Raw genomic sequence first — 23062 nt, 5'->3', positions numbered from 1 at the left:
AGAAGTTTTTTTTGTTTTTAATTTCTTTAAAAGAAAATTACTTAATAATATTAGAAAATAATTCTTAATCTATTACTCCTTACACATTCTTACGGAAAATTTTCATTCAATAATAATTATTAATATTATAAATTTATTTTATACAGTATTTTAATTTACTAAAAACTGGTGTTGATAAATGAATATCCATTGCTTTCTTTATATATTTAGTTTAGAATTCAATTTTAAGTGCATGTTACTATTCTCCTTCATGGCCCTCAATATACAACCCAACAGTGGCTGAGTGATAAAGTCACTGGAATGCTGATAGTTCAATCTGAGTTTGATTCCAGGTGGACAGGCTGGCTGTATGAGCATTTACCTGGTTTTCCACATGTGTGACATGGATATGAGATAGCTTTTTTTTCCTTAGAAAATCCTCCACGAAGACATCCCTCCCACATGGACCTTGCATGTTTTCCATTATCAAATAAACCAAACCAAACCAACCTTCATACAAACAGCTCCTCAATAAAATGCTTCATTTCTATCAAGCAAATGACATTCATTAATGCAATAAATTTTCATCATACACAATCAAACTCGAAAGTTATTATTAATTATGCTTACAGAAACATTTAGTACCAGATTTTGTTAATTAATTTCATAAATACAGTGAACCCTCTCTAAGACTAACACCTGCAGTTCTACATGATTTTAATTTTGTGTAGAGCTTATCATCTTCAAGAGGAGATGTTCAGTACCCAAATTTGTTTGTATATTGAGGAGAAGTAGTCAGATTCAGAGGTGATCACAAAGAAAAGGTTTACTGTGTTATGATAATATGTTCCTGGCATTTTTTGCAGGGTTTGGTTTGGTTTGGTTTGGTTTAATGTGATTATGGCAGAGACTTGAGGGCTATCTGCCTAATGATAGGGATGCCCTCGTGGAAGACTTTCTGAGGGAAACTGGCTTGTATACACGTTACACATGGGGAAAACCACGAAAACGCCCATGCAGCCAGTCTGTTCGCGGCATTCGAACTTCAGACTGAACTACCTGTATTCAGCGATTTACCGCTGGACATAACATATCAGTCTAAATAGTCCATGTTAGGATTTGATCTAGGAAATGAATAATGTTGAAGCTGAAATTAAAATTATATAAATTTCAATGCCATGCATGTAATGTGATCTCAAATTTAGTTTCCTGCTATATGATTTTTTTGGGAGGTGGTATGTAAAGATCAGGCTCTGCTATATTGATATATATTTATATATAAATTTTAAATATAACATGAAGTCCTATATTTGAGTATAATACTGAAAAATATTAGACACATGAGAAAATAAATATATGTTTTCTTCACATATTATGGAATAAACATCCCTGACTTAAGGAAACAGGAAGTAACACCTTTGCTCAAATCATAAAAGGCTACAAGCTTTGGAGAACACAGATGCTAATTAGAAATGTGTGCTAAATACAGGGTAGGCATCCACATAAATGCACTGTATTAATTTTAGTACTGTTTTAGGCTCTTACGTATTATCCCGTTGACCCGACAAGTAGCACAATTTAATGCCAATTATGGATGACTGTACTCTTTGGCCCTTGGTGACCACTGCCAAAATTTCCACAAACAATCAATGGTATAATACATAAGTACCCTGTTTTATACTGACATGTGTGAAAACTAAATTTTTTATCACATACATTTCTACTAAAAAATTTATTTCTGACCCTTGGTTTGGTTTATTTAATTATGGCAAAGCACTTGAATGCTATTTGCTTAACATTAGGAATGCTTTTGTGGAGGACTTTTAAATGGAAACTGGCTCTTATACACTTTACACTTAAAGAAAACCGCTCTTATACACTTTACACTTGAGGAAAATCATGAAAGCGCCATGCAGTCAGCACATTCGGCAGGGATTTGAACCCCAGACTGAACTGCTAGTGTTCAGTGGCTTTACCGCTTAAATCTGGTGATCTGGCACACACTTTAACTAATAAAAGAAAATTCTTTTGATTTAATATTGAACATAATTATAAGTTAATCAAATCATACATATCAGAAGTTAGGCTAGGTTTAATACCAACCTTTTAAATATGTACCTGTACAGTTATTTAGATTGTTCAAAGCGTTACAGCAGTAGCCATTAGCAGCTAGACACATAGCACAATACTGAGCAGTTATTTGAACAATGTTAGTTGATATGTCTGAGGGGAATGCTGCACATTATGCCATAATTTTTTGATGAAAGATCTCAAGCCTAACCGATTTCCAATACTACACAACATCCCTCAAAGTTCCCCAAATCCAATCTGGTTCACTGTGATGTGTCACATATATGTGAGAGAGCCGACATGTTAAGGAAATGCCATACTGCATATTTTAAAGATATTCAACTTTGAAACCAATATATAGATATCATCTGTTAAAGTCTGTGTTTTTTTCTGACAGATCCTGTATGTAAAGTTGTACTTTTCATTAGTCCCACCTATTCATTAAATTAGGTTTATTATTGTACAGAATGTAGATGAAACTGAGAACTGATAAACGTTCATATCTGTCTCTTTCATTTGTTTGCTTTACATATATTTTTTTAATAGTTTTATTTTTGATGTTGCTTTACATGATGTCAATTTAAACAGAAAAAAGCAGAGAACAAAAGAAATTCACACTGAAACTAAATTTAAAATTAGTCTGAAGATTACTGACGATGTAAAATAAATAGTGGCTAATTTATAAAAATTAGATAAGAGGGCAAATAAATAATTAGCATATTCAGATTTTGATTACAAGTAAAAATTATGTATTCGTAAAAGTAAAAATTCACATAGAAAACTACATATTCTTTGTGTTGCATTCCAAATTAAAACAATTTTTAGCTTTAATTTTAAAATATGTGCTTTGGAATTTGTCAACAATGGAACAAACTACAGTGAAAATACATGCATTTGTATTTTAAATGCTAAAGTATGCTTTTTTTTCACAATTTCATAATGTTAGCCAATTTATGATAAATATCAATAATTTGGGTTTTTGTTTAAGAAAAGTTGTGAAAACCATCAACTTGCACCCAATAAGTCACTTTTACCTTTTCATGTATTAAATTTAAACTGAGGCGAAAAAAAAAAAAATGGTCCTTAAATATAAAATGGTTGTGTTAATATTTAAGGACCATTAATTTTACTGGCAGTACACTATATTCTTTTATGTACTGTAATATTTAGTTTGTGCTGAAATTATGTAGTGAAAATAATTTTGCTTAAGAAAGAAATTTTTCAATGTTACAAGTTTACATTTTAGTTAATTTTTTTGTGTGATGAGAAAGCAACACGTTAAAAATTTTAAAATGAATAGTTTGGAGTTCTTAAAATTTTATAATATGTAGTCTTTAAACATCAGTGCTGGTAGCATGTCTTAAATACATTCAGTTCTTATTAAAATAACTTTTGCATCATTTAACTTCAGTAATTTCGCAGCTAAATTACATTTCAATATGTTCATTACAATGGACACACTTTTCATCTTTATACTCTTTATGTTCTAACAATAAAATGAAGTTTTTTTTTTATAAGAATGCATATTGAATCCAAAAAAAGAAATCAGATCACAGTTAATAATGCTTTAAATATTCACACAGATATATATGAAATTTGTTATAAGGATTTCCTGACACATATCATTCTTACACACTTATTCTTTTATTAAAATAAGTTATTTTATTGCAATGGCAACTGTTGGCATTTTGAATCAAAATATTTAACTGAATTAATTACTAACACAAATTAGCATTTTTAACCAAGAAAAGAAAATTTTACTTGGTTTAATTCCTGCAAGTACATTTTATATATTAGATGATTTTACTTTTCATCACTTAAGTTTCTGATTATCTATCAGAATAGTTTGTAAATCACACTTTACATGCATCTTCCAGTCATCAGTAACTTCCATCTGACTAGATCTAATTTTGTATTGGAAAAGTAGATCAAATTTTGTATTGGAACCTTAATATTCTGAAACAAACATTAAATCATTATATACAGATATATACATGTATATATAAACACTTTCATTCCGAAAAACTAAATGTACATTGAAAAAACGCACTTCATAACATCGAACAGCAGAGTGTAAACAAACGTCAGAAATGTGACATCATTCAAGTGGGCGAAGTTAATGGTGATCCTCCATCAGGACTGTCATTGGCCAAATTCAAGCTGTTGTCCTAGGAATGCACATTTTGCTTATATGCGCCCAGGTTCGAATCCCAGAGAAGGCATCAATGTTTGCAAATACATAGTGTCCGTGTGGCATGGGGGCACACTAAATATGCGACGAGCTGAAAGTCCTCTCGAGAGACTGGTGGGAGGGAAAGAGAAGTGGGAGACCCTCAGGCCCATCCCCCAGCGTGCTGTCCATCAAAATTGAGGGGGGGGGACTGAGCTAAATCACACTGTCCCCTGCATGGTACTCAAGGCTGTTGCCAACTACAGGCATAAACTTGTGCTCCTTGCCACCAAGATTTTCGTGTGCTTGGGCTGACTATAGGTCAGACTAGTGAGCACAAGCAACAATAATTTTATTTAAAATAATCACACTAATTTTATTTATATCACACTATATTTTATTTACAGCAATAGCGAGAGGTCTTTTCAGAGTTTTTGCTCTGAATGAGCCTTCAAATAAATTTCACATTTCTTGGAATTTATGAATAATTTACAAAATCTAATACATTAATATAATGTGATATAACTGCCTATACTCTTTTTCATGGAAAACAATTTGTAGAGTCATTAGGTTTTTCATATATATCGATGCAGGAACATGAAAAATTTGCAATACTCTTGCCAGGAGTCAAACACTGGACCTCCCAATGCTAACAGGATATGCTTGCTATCCATTTACACCACAAAGGCATGCAGTAAGGATGGAGAAAATCAATTAGAAATTGTACCCCCTTCTCCTGGATGATTCAATTTTGGTAAACGTTTTGCTTTTCACATCTTCTAGTCTTATTAACCTGGAGTGGTATTAAAAGGTACAAGAACATTATTTTCCCCTTTATCTAAAATTAAAAATTAGATTTACTCAATCTTTTCAATTTCTTTTATCAAAATAAGTTCAAAAGAGTTTTAAATTTTAAAGTACACAAAAATGTTTTGTAAATTTTTTTTTCTTTCAATATTGAATTAGATCATAAGTAAAGGTTGATGGAAAATAGAAATTGAAGAATAATCACATAAAAGAAAAATTTTGTAAATTAATCTTGGTTAAATTACGATTTATTTTATGAAATACATATATACATATATACTAATGAGAATATGCAAAATACTTACTAAACATTTATAAGAAATGAAGTTTAGTATGATAAACTTCGAAAGAAGGCTCGAGGCAAAGTTCTACCATGCAATCTTTGCACCAAATTTGAGTTTGAGAATTTTCCTGCTAGTGTTAGTTTTTTTTTTTTTTTCCAATAAAAATCAAACTGTCTACGAGGCTTTTTCTTGATGGCATTTGGGGGTATATGGCTAGCAAAATGTCGAGTCACGTGGGATTGAATGTTGAACTACAGACATCTTTGAGCTTTAAAAAGAACATGAAAAATGGTGCAAAACATGCTTGTATATTTCGCAGAAACATGGACCACTAATGCCTTCTGTTAACCCACACTGGAATAAACAATTAAACATCACAGAAAAGCTGAAATGAAACCATTAACAGGAAAACAGCAGGTTGCACAGTTAAATAGACAGAAAAAATGCATCCCCATGGAAATCGCAGGTTGCTCAAACTTTGCCACTTTTACGTTGCCCGTGGAAATTGCGGGATACGCAGAGTGAGAGTTAAAATCTGTAAATTTATTTACTGATATGCATAACACTTTTCTTATATGTACTTACTTTTAGTAGAAAGAACATGGAATCCATTATGCATTGAAGCTGATAATAAGAATTCAGATTCATATGGATGCCATTTCAATCTCCAAATACCACCATTAAGACAAACTTCAGAAAGTGGAGACTTCATGGATCTTGTATCCCAAAGAAAGACATTTTCATCATAACTGCAAAACAAATTAATCAAAAACTTCAGCATGTTAAATAATAAAAACTTCCCTTGTACATGTGTGCTAATTTAGGATAAAGGGACTGAAATTTCACTCTTAGTAATAAACACGCAAGGTCTTTGTCAGTTTCAAGCAGATTTGAAAGGGGGCCCACCAGCGGCCGAGCGGTAAAGTCGATGAACACTGGTAGTTCGGTCCGAGGTTCGAATGCCGCGAACGGGCTGGCTGCATGGGTGTTTTCCCCATGTGTAACGTGTATACAAGCCAGTTTCCCTTAGAAAGTCCTCCACAAAGGCATCCCTCCCCTTAGGCAGATAGCCCTCGAGGCTTTCCCATAATCACACACACACACACACACACAAGCAGATTTGAAAATTTCTGCTGATCTTGATGATGATTTCATATCATTTCAACCTATTAGATATCACCAAATTCATCACAGCATCCATTTTCTAATTTTGTTACTTAGATATTCTAGATTTACATACCATAAGGATAGACAAAGGTAACAGAATATTTTATTAAAAATGACTTAAAATTACAAAAAAATAAAAATAATATATATAAGCTGCTTGCACGTCACAGACTTCAATAGTTCAATTACTTTTTTTTATTGCAACTATTGAATACATGTATTTCATTTAGTTCTTTACATGCAAGGTCTGTAAAGAACTTACATGCAAGTTGCATAGTTGCATCATATTCATTTTACAGATTCAGTCTTTTTAAGTACCACCATTTCTTAGTAAAATTCTTGGTATTTCTGAGTAAACACATTAGTTATTTGGAATTCTGTTGAAGGATTATTTAAAGGAACAGAAAGGTATTTTTTTCATAAATTTTAATTTTTGTTTGAATATGGCAAAATACATGAAGGCAGAAAAACGTTAATGCAAATAGATCATAAGTACTATAAATGTTTAGCAATGTTGACATTTTGGCAACTATGCAGTCTGATTAAAAATGGAATGTAGAGAAAGTGGCAGAAAATGCACCTATCTAGACATGCTTGCATATTGTATTCAGCCCCGGATATGGGGAGTGGCAAGCCGGGGTCTGTGCCCCGGGCGGCAAATTCAAGCGTGGTGCTGGATCGTATTTGGAATGATGTCAAATTTTGATACAACATTAGTGTGGCGTCTCTGTAAACATGTGTTGTACTCGCCAACCGTGCGCCGTTATCACTAACTGTAACTGAAGGTGGTTTCGGCGACACACAGTCACGTCTCGTCGTCGGTGCGGTTGGTCGCTCGTTTCCTCCAACGTGATGTCTATCGACTGTAGTAATTAAGTTTTAATATTGTGATGTGATTAAATGTTTTTGTTATCAAAAATTGGCTCTTATGGCATGTTATGAATTCACCCTTAAAAGCACTGGCAAATTCCAATACGCATAGTTTGTTGTTGCACACAGCCGCAACCACGTGCAACACTTAGTCACGTGCAACAATTAGTAGTTTTAAAGTCAGGTTTAAAACCTTTTTTAAGAATATTTATAATTAATTACTCGGAAACCTTTTAATAGAACAAACAATTAAAAGTAAGCTAAGTACAGCCGAATACGACTCTAAAGATAAGATCAGAGAGAGGACAATAGACGGACTCAAAACACTGCGTCACTGACAAGGTCAGACGACTCTGTCCCTCTGCCTTGTTTTCATACCAACGCCTCTTGGGAAATAAATGATGAAGCATTGTAAATTGTAACTTTTCCCTAACACCCAATACCCAATCTGGACCAATGAAAATGAAATTATTCAAATTAATGTACGTCGAGAATATACAACGGAAATGAAGTAAGGCATTTTGATTTTTTTTGCAGCCAGTTGGCAATTTAGGTTTTTAAAATGGAATTATTATTTTATTAGTTTTTAAATTTGGAGGTTCCCCCCCCGAGACACAATCATTTCATTAGCGCGTGCAAGACTGTTGAGTGTAATTACGTCAATTTTTAGCTTTGCTTATTAAGGCAAGTTATACTTATATTGTATATATTTAAGGTAAAAGAAACCATGAGAGCATCTAGAAAAAACTCTCAGGGGCAGAATTTAGAAAAACAGCAAAAGATAAGGCCGAACAGAGAAAACAAATTGCAGCTAAAATGCAAAAATGGCTTCACGGAAAAGACGAACCGTCAGACCCTGCCACAACTTCTAATGGTGCCGAGATTCTAAAGCATATTGATATTCTTACAATTTGCATGACCAAGATGAAGACTTTCCATCTATCATTCTCAAACACACTACATTACAGCAATTGAGAGAACAACCTTCTTCATCGACCTCAAGCGAACATCTAGAGAACATGAAACATGGATATAAAATATTTTCTCATTTAGGTGCGTGTGGGCAGCAGAAAGAAGACTTAAAAACTTTTCACTTGTCGGACCCAGGTAGTTGGCCAATCACAGAAAAAATGAATGATTCGGCAACGATCTTTCTTCAGTAGTCAAGCTGTATTATTATCCGAAAAACATCCAAAAAATGTAGACCTTAGGTCCACTGAACATGATGCAAGACATTTGACATCTTCATTGTGGCACATAACAATAGAAAATAATGAAAAGATTAAAAGATTTTGCCTTATATACTCTAAAACTAAAAATGCAATTTCTGTACACCCTGTGAGATTTACGAGAAACATGCCACTGCCGCTACATCAGCATTCTGTACTACGGGATTCATTTATTGGCAAAAAGCTTCAGAAAGGTTAACTGAGCACGAAACATCTGAAATCCACATAGAATGCATGATAAAGTGAAAAATTCGATTACAACAAGTGAAATCGTGTCATGACATCGATCGTGACATTAAGCGACTAATTCACACACAGAAAGAAAAATGGAGAGAGATCTTACAGATAATCATGGATGCTGTATTGTATCTTTCAAAAAATTGTCTTTCTTTCTGTGGGTCTGATGAAACACCTAGCAGTCTGCTCACAAAGTGTCCCTGGCCTAGTCAATGCAATTTTTTGAACTTCTATAATATATAATGATTTTGCTAGCCGAATATAACTCAACTATTAAGTACCAGTTAGAACACCTAAAAAAGGGACAAGTATCATATTTAGCAAACATGGTTCAAAATGAAATTACTGATATAATGGCGAAAACAGTTCGCAAGAGCATTTTAAATCATATTAAAGAAGCCAAATATTATACAATAATGTTCGATTGCATTCCGGATGTGTAGCATACAGATCAAATGAGCCAGGTGCTTCGATACGTAAAAAATATGTGGTGATGTGTGTGAAATAAAGGAGAGCTTTATTGATTTCATAGAAGTTTATGGAAAGACAGGAGAATGTATTTTTCAGTGGATTGTGAAAAAGTTGACACTTGATTATTTGAATTCTGGACAACGTCGTAGTCAATCTAACGCTAACGGATCTAATATGGCCGGTACTTATAAAGGAATACAAGCCAGGATTACAGAAGTGAATAAGTTGGCCGAATGTGCAATGTTTGGCTCACTCTTTGAATCTTGTCGGTGTGCATTCTGCCTCATCTTGCACCGAAGCAGTTAACCTATTTGGAATTATCCAGAAGATATTTAGCTTTTTTGTCGGATTTGTCAAAAACCAACTTAAAAGAAAACAGTCGGACGAGATAGTGGGCAAAATATATGACTGTGAAAGCCCTTCTAATGAATTTTACCAGAAGAAGTAAAATCCATGAAATAAATTAAATATCTTTTTTCTCTTAGTGCGGAATCAAAGTACGAAGCAGGACATCTGCTACATGTTGTAAAAATTTTTGAATTTATTATCAACCTGACAGTTTGGAATAATATTCTTCCACAAACCAATCAAATAAATATTGAAATTCAAAAGGAAGATATTACTCTTGCGTGTTCCGTCAGATTAATGGAAGGTCCAACTAAAACTTTGCAAAAAATGAGAGAAATGCCTATGGAATATTGGACAGAAGAATCTAAGGCAGAAGCCGAAAAAATTGAGTTTGAATCTATTCTGACAAATAAACGAATTCTAAGGTGCAAAAAGCAGTTTAATGAATTGTGTAAGGACGAATCACGAACACTTCATATTCACCTATTTTCTAATGCAATGGAAATTGTATTTGATTGAATCTTATCAGAAATTAAGACGAGGATAAACAGCACTAATACACTAAATTAAAATTTCGCATTTTTCAATGCTAGTGAAATATTGAATATGTCAACTGAAGGATTGCAAAAGAAGGGATCAGAACTTGCACGAAAATATGAGCTAAAGGCATTTCAGTTCTGCCAGGAACTTGGCGTTTTTTAGAACAAGCCCCAATGTAATTCGTCGACATAAAAAAGGCTAAAGCTTTTTGTCTTTTGCAACAGATCTACACCTATGATTTTCAGGATTGCCTTTTACAATATTTGTATCACCCTGCAGATTTACTCTATGCTTCCGATTACATCCGCAAACTGTGAGCAGCAAATTAAAACTTATTAAAAACTATCTGCGATCATCGATGAGCCTGGAGCGTTTATCAATTCTAGCAATCGAAAATCAAACAGCACATCAAGTTAATTATGACGATGCCATAGATTTATTTGGAGAACAAAAGGCTTGCAGAGTCCGTAATATTTTACGACCGTTAGGTAAAAACTTAAAATGATTAATGAAATAAAAATTATGAAAAGAAGTACAAATACTAACCTTTTCCTTTCAGCAGTAGCCTGTATTGTTGTTTTGTATACTAATGATAGTTAGTTACATAATTAATCAGAGCTCATCTATTGTCAACTTATGTAATCTATTGTTTGTAACTAAAGATTATTTTTATTTCGAGCGCATATTTGGTTGAACGTTAGGACTTTTTTAAGCATGTTATTGAAAAAAAAAAAAAAAAATGAATTTAATTATTCATTACATTAGTGATTTGTAACTTGTATGTATTCATTTAAACTATTATTAGTAATGTGCTGTTTTTATTTTTCGTAATGTGCTGAACTGCTTTAGTATTTAGTACTGAATTACTGTCCATTAGTACGGCTAATTATTGTTGCAAATATTGCAGAACTGCATATTTCAGAGAAAACGTAAATTTGATTATTATAGTGCAAAAATAGTGTTTTGTGTGAATATTTATTACGTTATCGGGCTGTGTGAGAACGATAGCAGAGTTCTTGAGTAGCCTACATAAAGGCGTTAAAGTGAAGTGGAATTTTAAAGTGCCAGGTTAAAGCTGCAGTTAACTTAGAGAAATTGGTGTGTTAATTATTGAATCCACTTCACTGTTGATTTGTAACTTGTATATATTTATTTAAGATATTAATTAGTAATGTGTCATCTCTATTTTTTTTTTTTACTATGCTGAACTGCTTAGTATTTAGTGCTGAATCACTAAATACTAAAGCAGTTCAGTTTCCATTGGTCTGGCTAGTTATTGTTGCAAATATTGCAAAAATGCGGATGTCAGAGAAAATGTAAATTTGATTATTACAGTACAAAAATAGTCTTTTGTGTGAATATGTAAATATTTATTATGTTATCGAGCTTTGTGAGGACGATAGTAGAGTTCTTGAGTAGGCTACATAAGGCATTATTGTGAAATGAATTTTTAATGTGCTAGGTTAAAGTTACTGTGTTAGTATCGAGAAACTGGTATAAAATTATACAATCCATTACATTAGTGATTATAGTTGTTTGAATGAAGTTTTTTTATTATTATTTAGGAATGTGTGATCCCCATTTTTGTACTGTGCTGAACTATTTTGGTATTTAGAACGGAATCGTTTTCTATTAGTATCATTTATTAGTATGAGTAGGTATTGTTGCAAATATTGAAAAAAAAAAAAATCGCTATTTCAGGGAAAATGTAAATTTGATTATTTCAGTGCACCGGAGAAGGAACTGCATTAGGAGGGTTCGCATGGGTTTTTAATTATGTAACATTTGGTATGTATGTCGGACCACCAGGCGGCTGAGCGGTCTGAAGACTGGTAGATCTGAACACGGGGGTTAGAATCCCGAGAATAAGCTGGTTGCATGGGTGTTTCCGTCGTTTCGCTCATGCGTAACTTCCGTACGAGCCACTTACTCTTATAAAGTCCTCAGCGAAGTGACCTCTCCTCTTAGGCAGGTAGCTCTCTTATGTTTTGCCATAAGTAAAGAAACTAAGCCATTTGTTATGTATATTTCTTTTATAACAAAAATGGCATATAAAGAATTTCTTACTGCAAATTGGATTTTACATTTTATCTCAAACCCTACTTATTCCTGTGTTTATTTAAAAAAATAAATTTTGTTAAAGAAACTTAAAGGAAGATGGGTGAGGGCGGCAGTTTTAAGTTTTTGCCCAGCCTAGGAAAAATGCTAAATCCGGCGCTGATTGTATTCATAAACGTTTGGAGCAGAACAGATTAAATGACTAAATGATTATCGTACTTGTAGAAAATTCTACAGATCTGAGATATAAAATATATTTATATGTTAAACTAATGGAATCTGATTAAATATATTTAAACAATAAATCTTGACACATTTACTGATCATTCTTGGTTAAAAAATCTTTAGAAACAACTTGCAGTTCATAAATTTACCATTCCGTGAAGGCGGTTCCTGCTAAATCAGTAATTTTCCATATTATTGAAAAAATATATGTAATTGAGAAACTGAAATACTGAAAAATTTAATAGGTGCAATTAAGAATAACAGAGAAAAGTAGTCTTTTATTTCTCAGGTCTATCCACAAAACTTATTTTATAGTCTAAATGAAATTAAATTTTAGATTGGAATGCTCTGTCATATATAAAGTACTAGTATTAAATTTACAATTTAACATATATACCAATTTCCCAAATTCTTGAAAACAAAGTAAAATGCATTTACATTAAATATTATATTAATATATAAAAAATTTCTCAATTAATTACTAAGCAATAAATTTGAATTTTATTTTTGTCTATATTATTTGTCATTAATAAAAATTTTTACTACTAATTTATTATTTCCTAATTTATTTAAATTATATAAATACATTAAAAGTTTCTTAATTTAATAAGAATACTGAATACGAAAACTGTAATTTCGAATCTAAAGAATTTTTATAGATCAGGTTATTAATCATTTAATTCCCTACTTTTGGAATTATCAGACTAAAATAATTTGAAATTCAGACACTTAAATTTCCATACCAAATTATAACTAATACAAAATTTTTGCGTTTGTGCCTGTTGAATATTTCAGAGTGTGTGTAGTGTGTCTCACATAAATTAGTGTACAAAATGTCAATTCCATAATGGATTTGTCCTTCGAACAAGTGAAGTTATTAATTTAGAATTCAAACAAGAAAAATCAGCATTATTTTTCAGGGTTCGTAGCCACATTTTAGTTAAAAAAATAAGCACCTATAAGCACTTTTCAAATAAATAAATAAGCACCTGTCTAATTACATTATACACAACTGCATAACCTTAAAAGAAAAATTAGACTTGTAATTTAAAATATGAGCAATGCAATATTTATTAAGAGAATGAGCATTACCTCAACCATGGAAAACAATTAACTTTTTTTTTAAAATTTTAAATGACAGTTTAATTTACAGAATTAGTTTACAATGAGAGAAAAAAAAAGCTATGCAGAACTAAACTATATTACAAGATTTAATGATGAAATTTCAGTTCAAAAATAATAATAAGCCATATTAATTGTATTCGTTTTGCACCTAATAATAAATACAATTTATTTTTTCACTCATATTAATATTTAAATACGAGTAATTTAACTTAAATCAAAATTCTGAACATTTTCTAAATTTTCATTGCATAACACTTTTCCTTTAACATATATTCCAAGCAAAGTAATTTAAGTAAAAAAAGAGGCACATTTCTGAAATCAGAAGACGGAAAATTTCATGCAGTCATCCTTTAACAGTAAAAGCTTAACTAACCCGCATACTCGGAAATTGCCGATTATTCCGGTTAGTAACTGGAAAAAGAGGAGTGGGAGAGATTGTAGCCGTTCTTTAGATTTCTCGGCTAAATAAATGATTTTGACATTTCGATATGCGCATCATATAAAAATAGACCAACGGAACTCAAAAATATTCTGCTTAGAAAGCACAGTAAAACTCTTTTAAGTGTTCATAAACAAATCTCAGGCTAAACATAAAAATTAATTATCTCTGCAAAATACCGCAAACATTATTGCGCAATACGTGCGGCGAAATACTTCCACATGTGATATTACGCAATCGGAATCAACAGCTGCCGGTATTCGGAGAATAAAGAACTAAATAAAGGAAAAGAAAGAGACACTAATCTGGGGTGTTTCTGATTCTAATTATCAACAGACTGTGTTAAATTTTCGGACCAGAATCAATCTTCGCTTGGGTTGGGTAGACCGCAAAAACTTTTAGTCCTATTCAATCCAGATTGGACAGTGACAAAAAAAAAAAAAAAAGTCTGCTGCTTCAATACTAGAGATTTTGCGGAGAAAGGGGAAAACCTGTCAACCTCCGTACTGTGTAATGTATAGGCAAAAAAGACAAAAAAAATATTTTGACTATTCGATTACTTTACTTTTATTTAAGCCATTCCGAATATTATTCCTTAGAAATCTAATTCTGTGTAAAAGCACACCCATTTTTGGAAGTTCATCTATACTTCAGCAGTTACTGCAACTATATTATTATAAATATTCATGCATATGCTCATAATAAAAGCATAACGATCATAATAAACACGAATATGAACTGACCACGCGGAACGAGAATGAAAATTATTAAAATCTTGATAGAAATCCAAACGTGTGTAGTATTTGGATGGGAGGAAAAGAATACCGAATGTACCGGAATTTTCTACCGTTTTCGCAATTCTTTGACCGATAGAACGACGTGCACCTGTCTGTACTCTCGCGCGCACCATAGGTTACGTTAATGCAGAGAAAGGGGGGAAAGCAATTTCCAGGAGTATGATTCACCATCTGACGTTGCATATAAGGAAGAAAAGTTGTTTATTCACTCGTAGTTTCGGCTTTGGTACGGGAAAAAAATGCGCGTTTATTAAAAAATAAAGGATTAAAAAAAAAGCACTAAAAGCAAAAAACTAAGCACTAAAAACAAAAAATAAGGGTTTTTAAAGAAAAAGTAAGCACCTATAAGGGCCTTTATATTTTATTTTCAAATATAAGGACTTAAGCACTTGTAAGGACTGCTACGAACCCTGTTTTTGCAAATTTTCACAGGATTAGTTTCGATGGTTTTACTGAACCATATCCTCAGCTGCCAAAGTGCAAGAGAAGTTCAGGAGTTTAAATTAGAGTACTCAGTTTGTTTGGTAAATTATATGCAGATAGATGGGTGGGACAATTATCTCCTCAAACACAAAGAAGACTCCTCAAACACAAAGAGCAATCCTTTCATCACCTCTTTACAGGAAATTACAGTCTTTGAAACTATCCTCATGTAGAACCTCTTAAGATGAGGTTGGAATCATGTATTTGCCAAGGGACTGGTAAGAGACTGCATATAATGATGCTCTATATAAGCTTAAACATTAAAATATTTTTAAGTATATATATATTTCCTTTTAAATGTATTTGTTCTGATTTTTCCTGAAAAGAAACCTAATGCATTTCTTGAAAAGGCTATTAAACAATGAAAAAGAGATATCCATTACAAAGAATTTTTAAAGATGTTTAGGTGGTTAATTAATCATGCTAAAACATTTCAGTATTATTTGCTTATGAAAGGAATGACTTGATAAAGAATTTTATACAGAAAATTAACTGCAAAATTAAAATTATTCTTTAAAGAGTGTAATATCCCTAAATTCCTTTTAATGAGTAATTCTAAAAATTTTTACATTTTAGTATAATTCGTAAACCATTGCATTAATGTCACAAATGGAAAAACCATGAAAATCACACGAAGCTAGTACATTTAACTCCCAAGAACTAGTGAAATAAAATAGCTCAAAATACGATGATTTGGGTATTCAATTAAATAGAAAGGTCCTGTTTTTTATGGGGGGAGAACCGGACTGTATTTATAAGTCCGAGATCCGGTTGTCCAATATCCGGAATGATCTAAAATCTGGACCTCAAAACCGACAACTTTTTTTAAAAAATGTTTTATGCATGCGCATTTGATTCCCCCCTACTCCGCCGCAGATCAAACATGTGTAGAATCCCGATTCTTAATTTCTCTTCAATACTAAAGCGCTAAATAAATACTTCGTTATTGAAGAAACAATAATTTAGCAGAAATTTCTGTGATCAATAATTTGGTTCCATAGCTGTGTATTTGTTTGCCATACATCTCAAACCGAAACATTCTAGATAGAAACATCGTTAATTTTATGCCCTACTAGTATTTTATACTCCTGACGCCAACCTGGCGAATCATTATTTATTATATTTTGCTTTCATCACTGCATGTTTATCAACACATGACCACTCGAGCAGCCATGCTCAAACAATTTTTTTATATTAATAATATTTTATATTAGTACGATGAGTAAAAGTAACCTTTTATATTGACATTCTTACTCTTGGCAGTGATTACAGATTTAAAGTTAAATGCGCTAGGAAATACTGAAGTGGAACTATTTAACAAACATTTCTTACCATACTCTAAAAATAGATTTTGTTAATGATACTCATAGGCTAAAAGATTACATTTAGTGCTATTTGAATTAAGAATAACTGATTTGTTTTTCACATAAACCCAGAACCGGCTTCAGAGCTTGTATGGCCACATCGGGCAGCAGAATTTAGGCAAGACAAGATTCCTGGAATTCAGAGAGCACAAAAAACAAAATTAACGGATGAAAATAATTTTTAAAATTTAGGGAAAGCACTGGAATCCAAAATTTAGAACTTAGGGAGGTCCTAGCAGAATTTAGGACCCGCAGAGGCTGCATCAGTCGGTATCGACGCCGGCACTCAATAAGCCTTAAGTATATGTGGGAATTTACTCATTCAGGATCCAGATAAGCCTTAAGCAAGTGCAAGAAATAGACGTAAGTATAATAAATAACTAAAACAAAACCAGGCTTAATTGCCTCAGTGCGCGATAGAAGCAAGACAAAATTTAGCGGAACAACTTGTCTTTCGTCGCCAATATCATGATACATAGCCATATAATGTATAGCAGATGCTATTAAACTAGACTAAAATTATGCTTTACTGATTCCAAGGAATTTCAGCCAATATAGTAGATTGTGCTGTTCCTTAACTTTTTGATTTGATCCAGCTCAATTGTTTTTTGAAGACAGTTTTTATTACAGCAGTTTGATGAAAATTACAGTTTCAACTCTCGATCATGTCAAAAAGAGTTTCTAATTCTGGAGCTGCAACAGGACCTACAAAGCGTAAGCATGTTTTGATGTTCATTAAACAAAATGTGGAATTGCTGCAAAAAATGGATAAAGGTACATTCATCTCAAAATTATGCGAGGACTATGGCATTGTAAAGGCAACTGTACATGACATAAGAAAAAAAAAAGGGAACTTTTTGAATTTTTTGTGGATTCCGACACCCCGCTGGCAACAAATAACAGAAAAATTATTCGTTATGCTGAAACATAACAAAGTGATACTTGAATGTATTAGACAGCGTCGCAGCGAGGGCGTGCCATTGACGTGTCAAATGCTAATGGTGCAAGCTAAAATATTTCACTAAGAAATGAACTTAAAAACTGTGTGCACATATTCCACAAGTTGGTTAACCAAATTTAAAAATCGCCATGGTATAAGACAATTAAGAATTTAGGGTGAAAAAGCTTCAGCTTATACTGAAGCTGCTGAAATATTTGCAGATGAATTCATTGAACTCATCAGTAGTTAAAAGTTATCTCCAGAAGAAATTTACAAAGCTGATGAAACTGGTCTTTTTTGACAACATGTACGGTAAAATACCTTGACAACCTCTATAGAAAAGGCTCCAACTCGTGTCAAAGATTCCAAAGCTAAACTTAGCAATTTCTTCATGCTCAAATGCGGCAGGAATGCACAAATGTAAACATTTCGTAATTGGGAAAAATACACGACCTCGAGCATTTAAAGAAGTAAAGACCTTTCTCGTTATATATCCTGCAAATAAAAGAACATGGATGACACAAGTATTAATGAAAGATTGGTTTGAAAATAATTTCATACCCGAGGCTCGGCATAACGCAAAAATTATCCTGATTGTAGACAACTGTTTGACTCATACTTCACTTAACGTTTTAGTGAAAGATAATGTATCTATCTGTACTATTCTTTCCTCCAAATTGTACGTCAATCATTCAGAATCGGATATCGGAATAGTGAGTGCGCTGAAATGGAAATATAAAGTAGAATTTTTAAAATCCATGTTAAATTTCTTGAATAATGGCAAGACTATTCAAGGGTTTTCCAAATATTTTAGCGTAAAATCTGCTTTGTGGGAGGATGTGTCTCCAGATACTTTAAAAAATGCTTGGAGTAATTTATGGCCAGCTAGCATATTTCGTGATGAGCTTGATGAATATGACAGCCGCGAATATGAAAGTTTTCGGATGTCGCAAACCAAAGTTAAATTTTCCAATTAGTGGAATTTTTAAAGAAATGTCGAGAAGCGGTACAGGATGAGGAGATGAAGATGATATACCAGAAGTTTTCCATTACGATGACACTGCTCCAATTTAACAATCAATTAACGGACGGCGATATCTGTACTATGGTTCTAGATCCAGAAAATACGCTACCAATAGTGAAGAAAGTGAAGACAGGTTATTGGAAATGAAAAAAATTTTGATTGACAAGTTAGTCGGAATTCTCGACACAGCAATTACAGGACTTGAACAATGGAACAATGGAACTTTGTAACTCTGTCTATAGAAGTAAGGAGATAATAGTATTAGCACCAATAAATAAATAAATAACTTACATTTAAATAAATGTTTATTAAAGTAAACAAATAAATATTAAGCTTTTTTTTATATAAACTTTGTTACCCTTTAGATCATAAATTTTGTTACCACATAAATGCTTCATTATTTCATAAATTTAGATTTTATATTTCTAATTTATAAATTCTACGTGCCATTTTACAAGCGTTAAACTGATGATCTAATATCCATAAAAATCCCAAATCCGGAATCGCCAAAGTCCCGGACGAGTCCGGATTTTGGACTTTGTACTGTATTATTCATTGAGAGGTGATAAGAATAAGAAATGATAGGGGTTACAAAGAAGATATAGGTATTAACTGTATTATTTTAACTCAGAAATACATAATATTATAACTTTTTTTTTTTTTTTTTCTTCAAATAACACATTTCATACACTGAGAATAAAATTACGTCATTAGTGTTCATCAAATAACTAATTATACAAATTTATAATTTAAAAAAAATACATGTGTTCAACTTTGTTTACATGTCCACAGAGATACTTTTACATTTTTATGAATAAAACTGAATGAATAAAGAAATACAAATTAATAGTATACCTTCCCGTAGCTAGTAAATATTGTTTTCTTTTACTTTTTGAGATAGCAGTAACACCCATGGAATGCCTATAAAAGTAATTTTTAGACAGCTAAATTTCTAATTTAAATAATAATGAAGAAGCTTTTAGTATGCTTTTTCTACAACAAAGAAATCTGAGAAATAGAAATAAAATTCACTTATAACAAACCTTTTACTCGTGAAAATCGGTGATGTTAAACTTCTCATATCCCAACATTTTAGGCAACAATCATCACCACCTTTTAATAAGTTAATTTACATATAATAAATCTATAACAGAAATTAATAAAGTATACATATCACTTAACAAGATTTTTAAAAAGACTTAAAATCTAAATACAGTCAAACCTCCATTAAAATGAACACTTACCACTACTGGACGAGACCTGAACTAGGAAATAGGATGAAAATTTGCTTCCTTGAATAAATAATCCGTAAAAATGAACAAAAAGCTTAACCTCTGTTAGTGTCCGCTAATGAGAAGTTTGGCTGTATACCATCAATGATTGTTCAATTAAAGAAATAATTTCAGTATTTTCAATTTAAGAAAAGATATGAATTTGGCTGGGAAAAATTAAATTTAACTGAGATATTGCTAATTAAAGTTTTCAATAGGTAACTGAAAGTCAGAATATAAATTCTGCTTATAGCATCCATGCATGAAGATACGTGCAGATTTCAACATCTCATAAACAGAAATGCTAAATCTAAATTTTTCATAACCTAATAGAAGTAATATTTTAAAACGCTCATTGAAAGTGACGTTTCAGCTTTTCACTGGGGAGAGAAAATAATTTATGTTATATAATTTTCATAACTTGCTGATTTTCAGAATAGTTTATGTTAAAAAAATTAAATAAGCTAAAAAGTAATTTATTTATTAGGAATTTTTCTTTTTTTGTAGAAAAACCTGTATAAAAATTAAAATTATATATTTTTACTAAATGCTGTCATTTGATGAACAGTTACAATTTGAAAAATTAATTTCAAATACAAATTAAATGAGGTTAAGAGTTTACTTACTTTTCTTAATCATTTGTATATATAAAAAGACACAGTACATGCATTGATTTCAAATAAAATATATATAAATTTAATTAAAATAGCTTTTCACTGTTTTTAAAGCATAACACTGTACTGAAGATCCCCTAAATATTGTTATATTTTGAAACAAGCAAATAAAAAAAGCACAAATATGAAAAATAACCTGAAAATACTACATGTGATTGATTATAATCAAAAGAAGCTATCCATGATTCAAAGTCGTGAGCCTTCCATGTTTCCTGTAAAATCAGTTCTCCTCCTTTCACATGCAAATAATTTAAACATCCAAAAGTGTCTGATGTTATAATTCCCCAAGATCTAAATAACAAAAGAACTACATTAATAGGTCATCATTTACTGACGAAGACAGAAAAAAACATATTTATTTTGTTTTATAAAATGCTTCCCAAAAGTATTTGGAGTAAATATCTATCAGTTTCATTCACAGAACCAAATTTCTGATTGCAAACAACCTGGTCACAACCAAAAACTGTAAAGCAATGGAAAAGGTGAAAATATATAGTAGCTAAATTTGTATGAACATTTACGTTACTTTGCAGACATAGTATTTTCCTCCATAAGCCTCATAAATAAATCAAAATACAAAATTTAATTTAAAACATTAATATGATTATTTGAATGCAAGTCTGTACAATGAATATATTAATTTAATGTTAGATTTTTTTTAATTTCACCAATTAATTTTCCAATGAGTAATGAATCAATACTAACGATTATATCATCATTCAGTTATAAATTAACAGTTGCTTGAATTATTTACGTTATGAACATGCAAAATTATTATATTTTCTAAAAAGACTACAAATGCATACATGAAATAAGATAACAACATCATTACTTAAATTAAGCTGGGGGAAATAATTATCTTTGCAGAATGTATGTAAAGTAAATGCGACAAATTTTAACTTGCCTTTCATTTTCATTTGACCAGTCAATGGATAACAACATTTTTCCCTTTACAGTTGCAAGGTTTTGGCTACATAGAGGAGATAAGGTCATCAACTCATTTTCGTTACACATTTTCAGCAGCCGTATCTGACCATCACTGCAAGCAGCAGCAAACACAGCACTATTACTCATAAACTGTGGGCACCATTTTATATCTAATATACCACCTGTATCTATCACACTTATCTCAGTGAGACAGAAGTTTTCTATTGAACGATCCATTGCAATTCTGTACAGAGTTATATTCCCTTGCCTAATCTGTTCATCTTCAGACATGGAATGATCCTAAATTTAAAAATTTACATCAGGGTTTTCTGATCCAATTGCTTAAAAATTTCACTTTTTTGTACACCTTGCACACACATACACACAAAAGGGCATAGTTCTATATCTCCAGTTCTGCTGGAACGATTAACGAAATTTAACTTGCGTTTTCCATGTATCAAAAAAGCGACTTAGGCTATATATTACATTGATATACAGTCAAAAGTCGTTAATTCGGACACCCATAATCTGGAATGATCTATAATCCGGACCTCAAAACTACAAACTTTCTGCGCATGCGTCGCGTTCACGCATGCGCACAGGCGTTTACGAGAGCGCGTAAGACCCTTACGGCTGCGAATATGTTTGTGCGCATGCGCGTTTAATGTGTAACGGAGTTATACGCTAAGCTAAAGTTATCTAATTCAGTAAATGTTGCAGATTGCGTTGTTCCTTAATCTTCGAATTGGATCCGGCTTATTATTTTTTGCAGACTGTTAGAGAAATTTTATAAAAGTAAGCTTGAACTTTCGATTATGTCAAATAGAATTTCCGATATATATTTACTACAAAGCGAAAGTATGTTTTGAAATCCGAAATCTGTTTATCATTTTCACGCTGCTCTGCGGCAGAGGGGGGGGGGGCAGAAACGTCATTATTAGATTATGATAGATTAGAAAGATTATGTCAAATAGAATTTCCGATATATATATTTACTAATATGTAATTTGTATCTACAAAGCGAAAGTATGTTTTGAAATCCGAAATCTGTTTATCAATTTCACGCGGCGGATTGGAAGTTGATCTGTCAGCACTATCCTTATCTTCAGGGCAGATGTTTTTATTTTATTTGGTTTATAATTCCGTACTAAGTGTAGTATTTAATCTCGATGTACTCCGTCTTTGATATGATTTAAATCCAGTTCCTCGTCATTATAATTCGCTTCCGATAGTGAAGAAAGTGACCCAGAGGTTATTGAAAACGAAAACATTTCGATTGACAAATTAGTCGGTATTCTCAACACAGCAATTATAGGACTTGAACAGCGGAACTTTGTAACTAAACAAGAAATTATGTCTGTTTAATAGAATTAAAGAGAAAGTATTATCACATGAAACGAAGCAACTTACATTGAAGGAAATGTTTAATAAAGTAAACAAATAAATATTAAGCTTTTTCTTTTTGTAAATTTTGATACCCTTTAGATCATAATTGTTCTTTATTTCATAAATTACGGTTTCATATTTTTAATTTTGTAATTTCTGCATGCCATCCTACCAGAT

At 32.0% G+C, this 23062-nt stretch overlaps 2 protein-coding genes across 7 annotated transcripts in view; one reads left to right on the top strand and one right to left on the bottom strand.

The window, feature by feature from the left end:
- The window catches only part of PGS1 (Phosphatidylglycerophosphate synthase 1), a 134149-nt gene that overhangs the window by 9046 nt on the left and 102041 nt on the right, over positions 1-23062 (top strand). The gene's annotated exons all lie outside the window — the stretch shown is intronic.
- The window catches only part of LOC118205207 (diphthine methyltransferase), a 55525-nt gene that overhangs the window by 5069 nt on the left and 27394 nt on the right, over positions 1-23062 (bottom strand). For both annotated transcript variants that reach the window (XM_085821496.1, XM_085821497.1), the window contains exons 3-7: positions 21477-21799; positions 20709-20863; positions 19671-19740; positions 19483-19548; positions 5896-6059 (exon numbers count right to left, since the gene is read on the bottom strand). In XM_085821496.1, the coding sequence (XP_085677622.1) occupies positions 5896-6059; positions 19483-19548; positions 19671-19740; positions 20709-20863; positions 21477-21799 (778 nt within the window). The remainder of the gene's footprint in view (positions 1-5895; positions 6060-19482; positions 19549-19670; positions 19741-20708; positions 20864-21476; positions 21800-23062) is intronic.

This window comes from Stegodyphus dumicola, chromosome 8, assembly GCF_044657685.1.
Source record: "Stegodyphus dumicola isolate Sdum_Otavi_A_Nest chromosome 8, ASM4465768v1".
Taxonomy (NCBI): domain Eukaryota; kingdom Metazoa; phylum Arthropoda; class Arachnida; order Araneae; family Eresidae; genus Stegodyphus; species Stegodyphus dumicola.
Note: the sequence above shows the minus strand (reverse complement) of the source record. Positions and strands in the feature narration are given on the sequence as shown.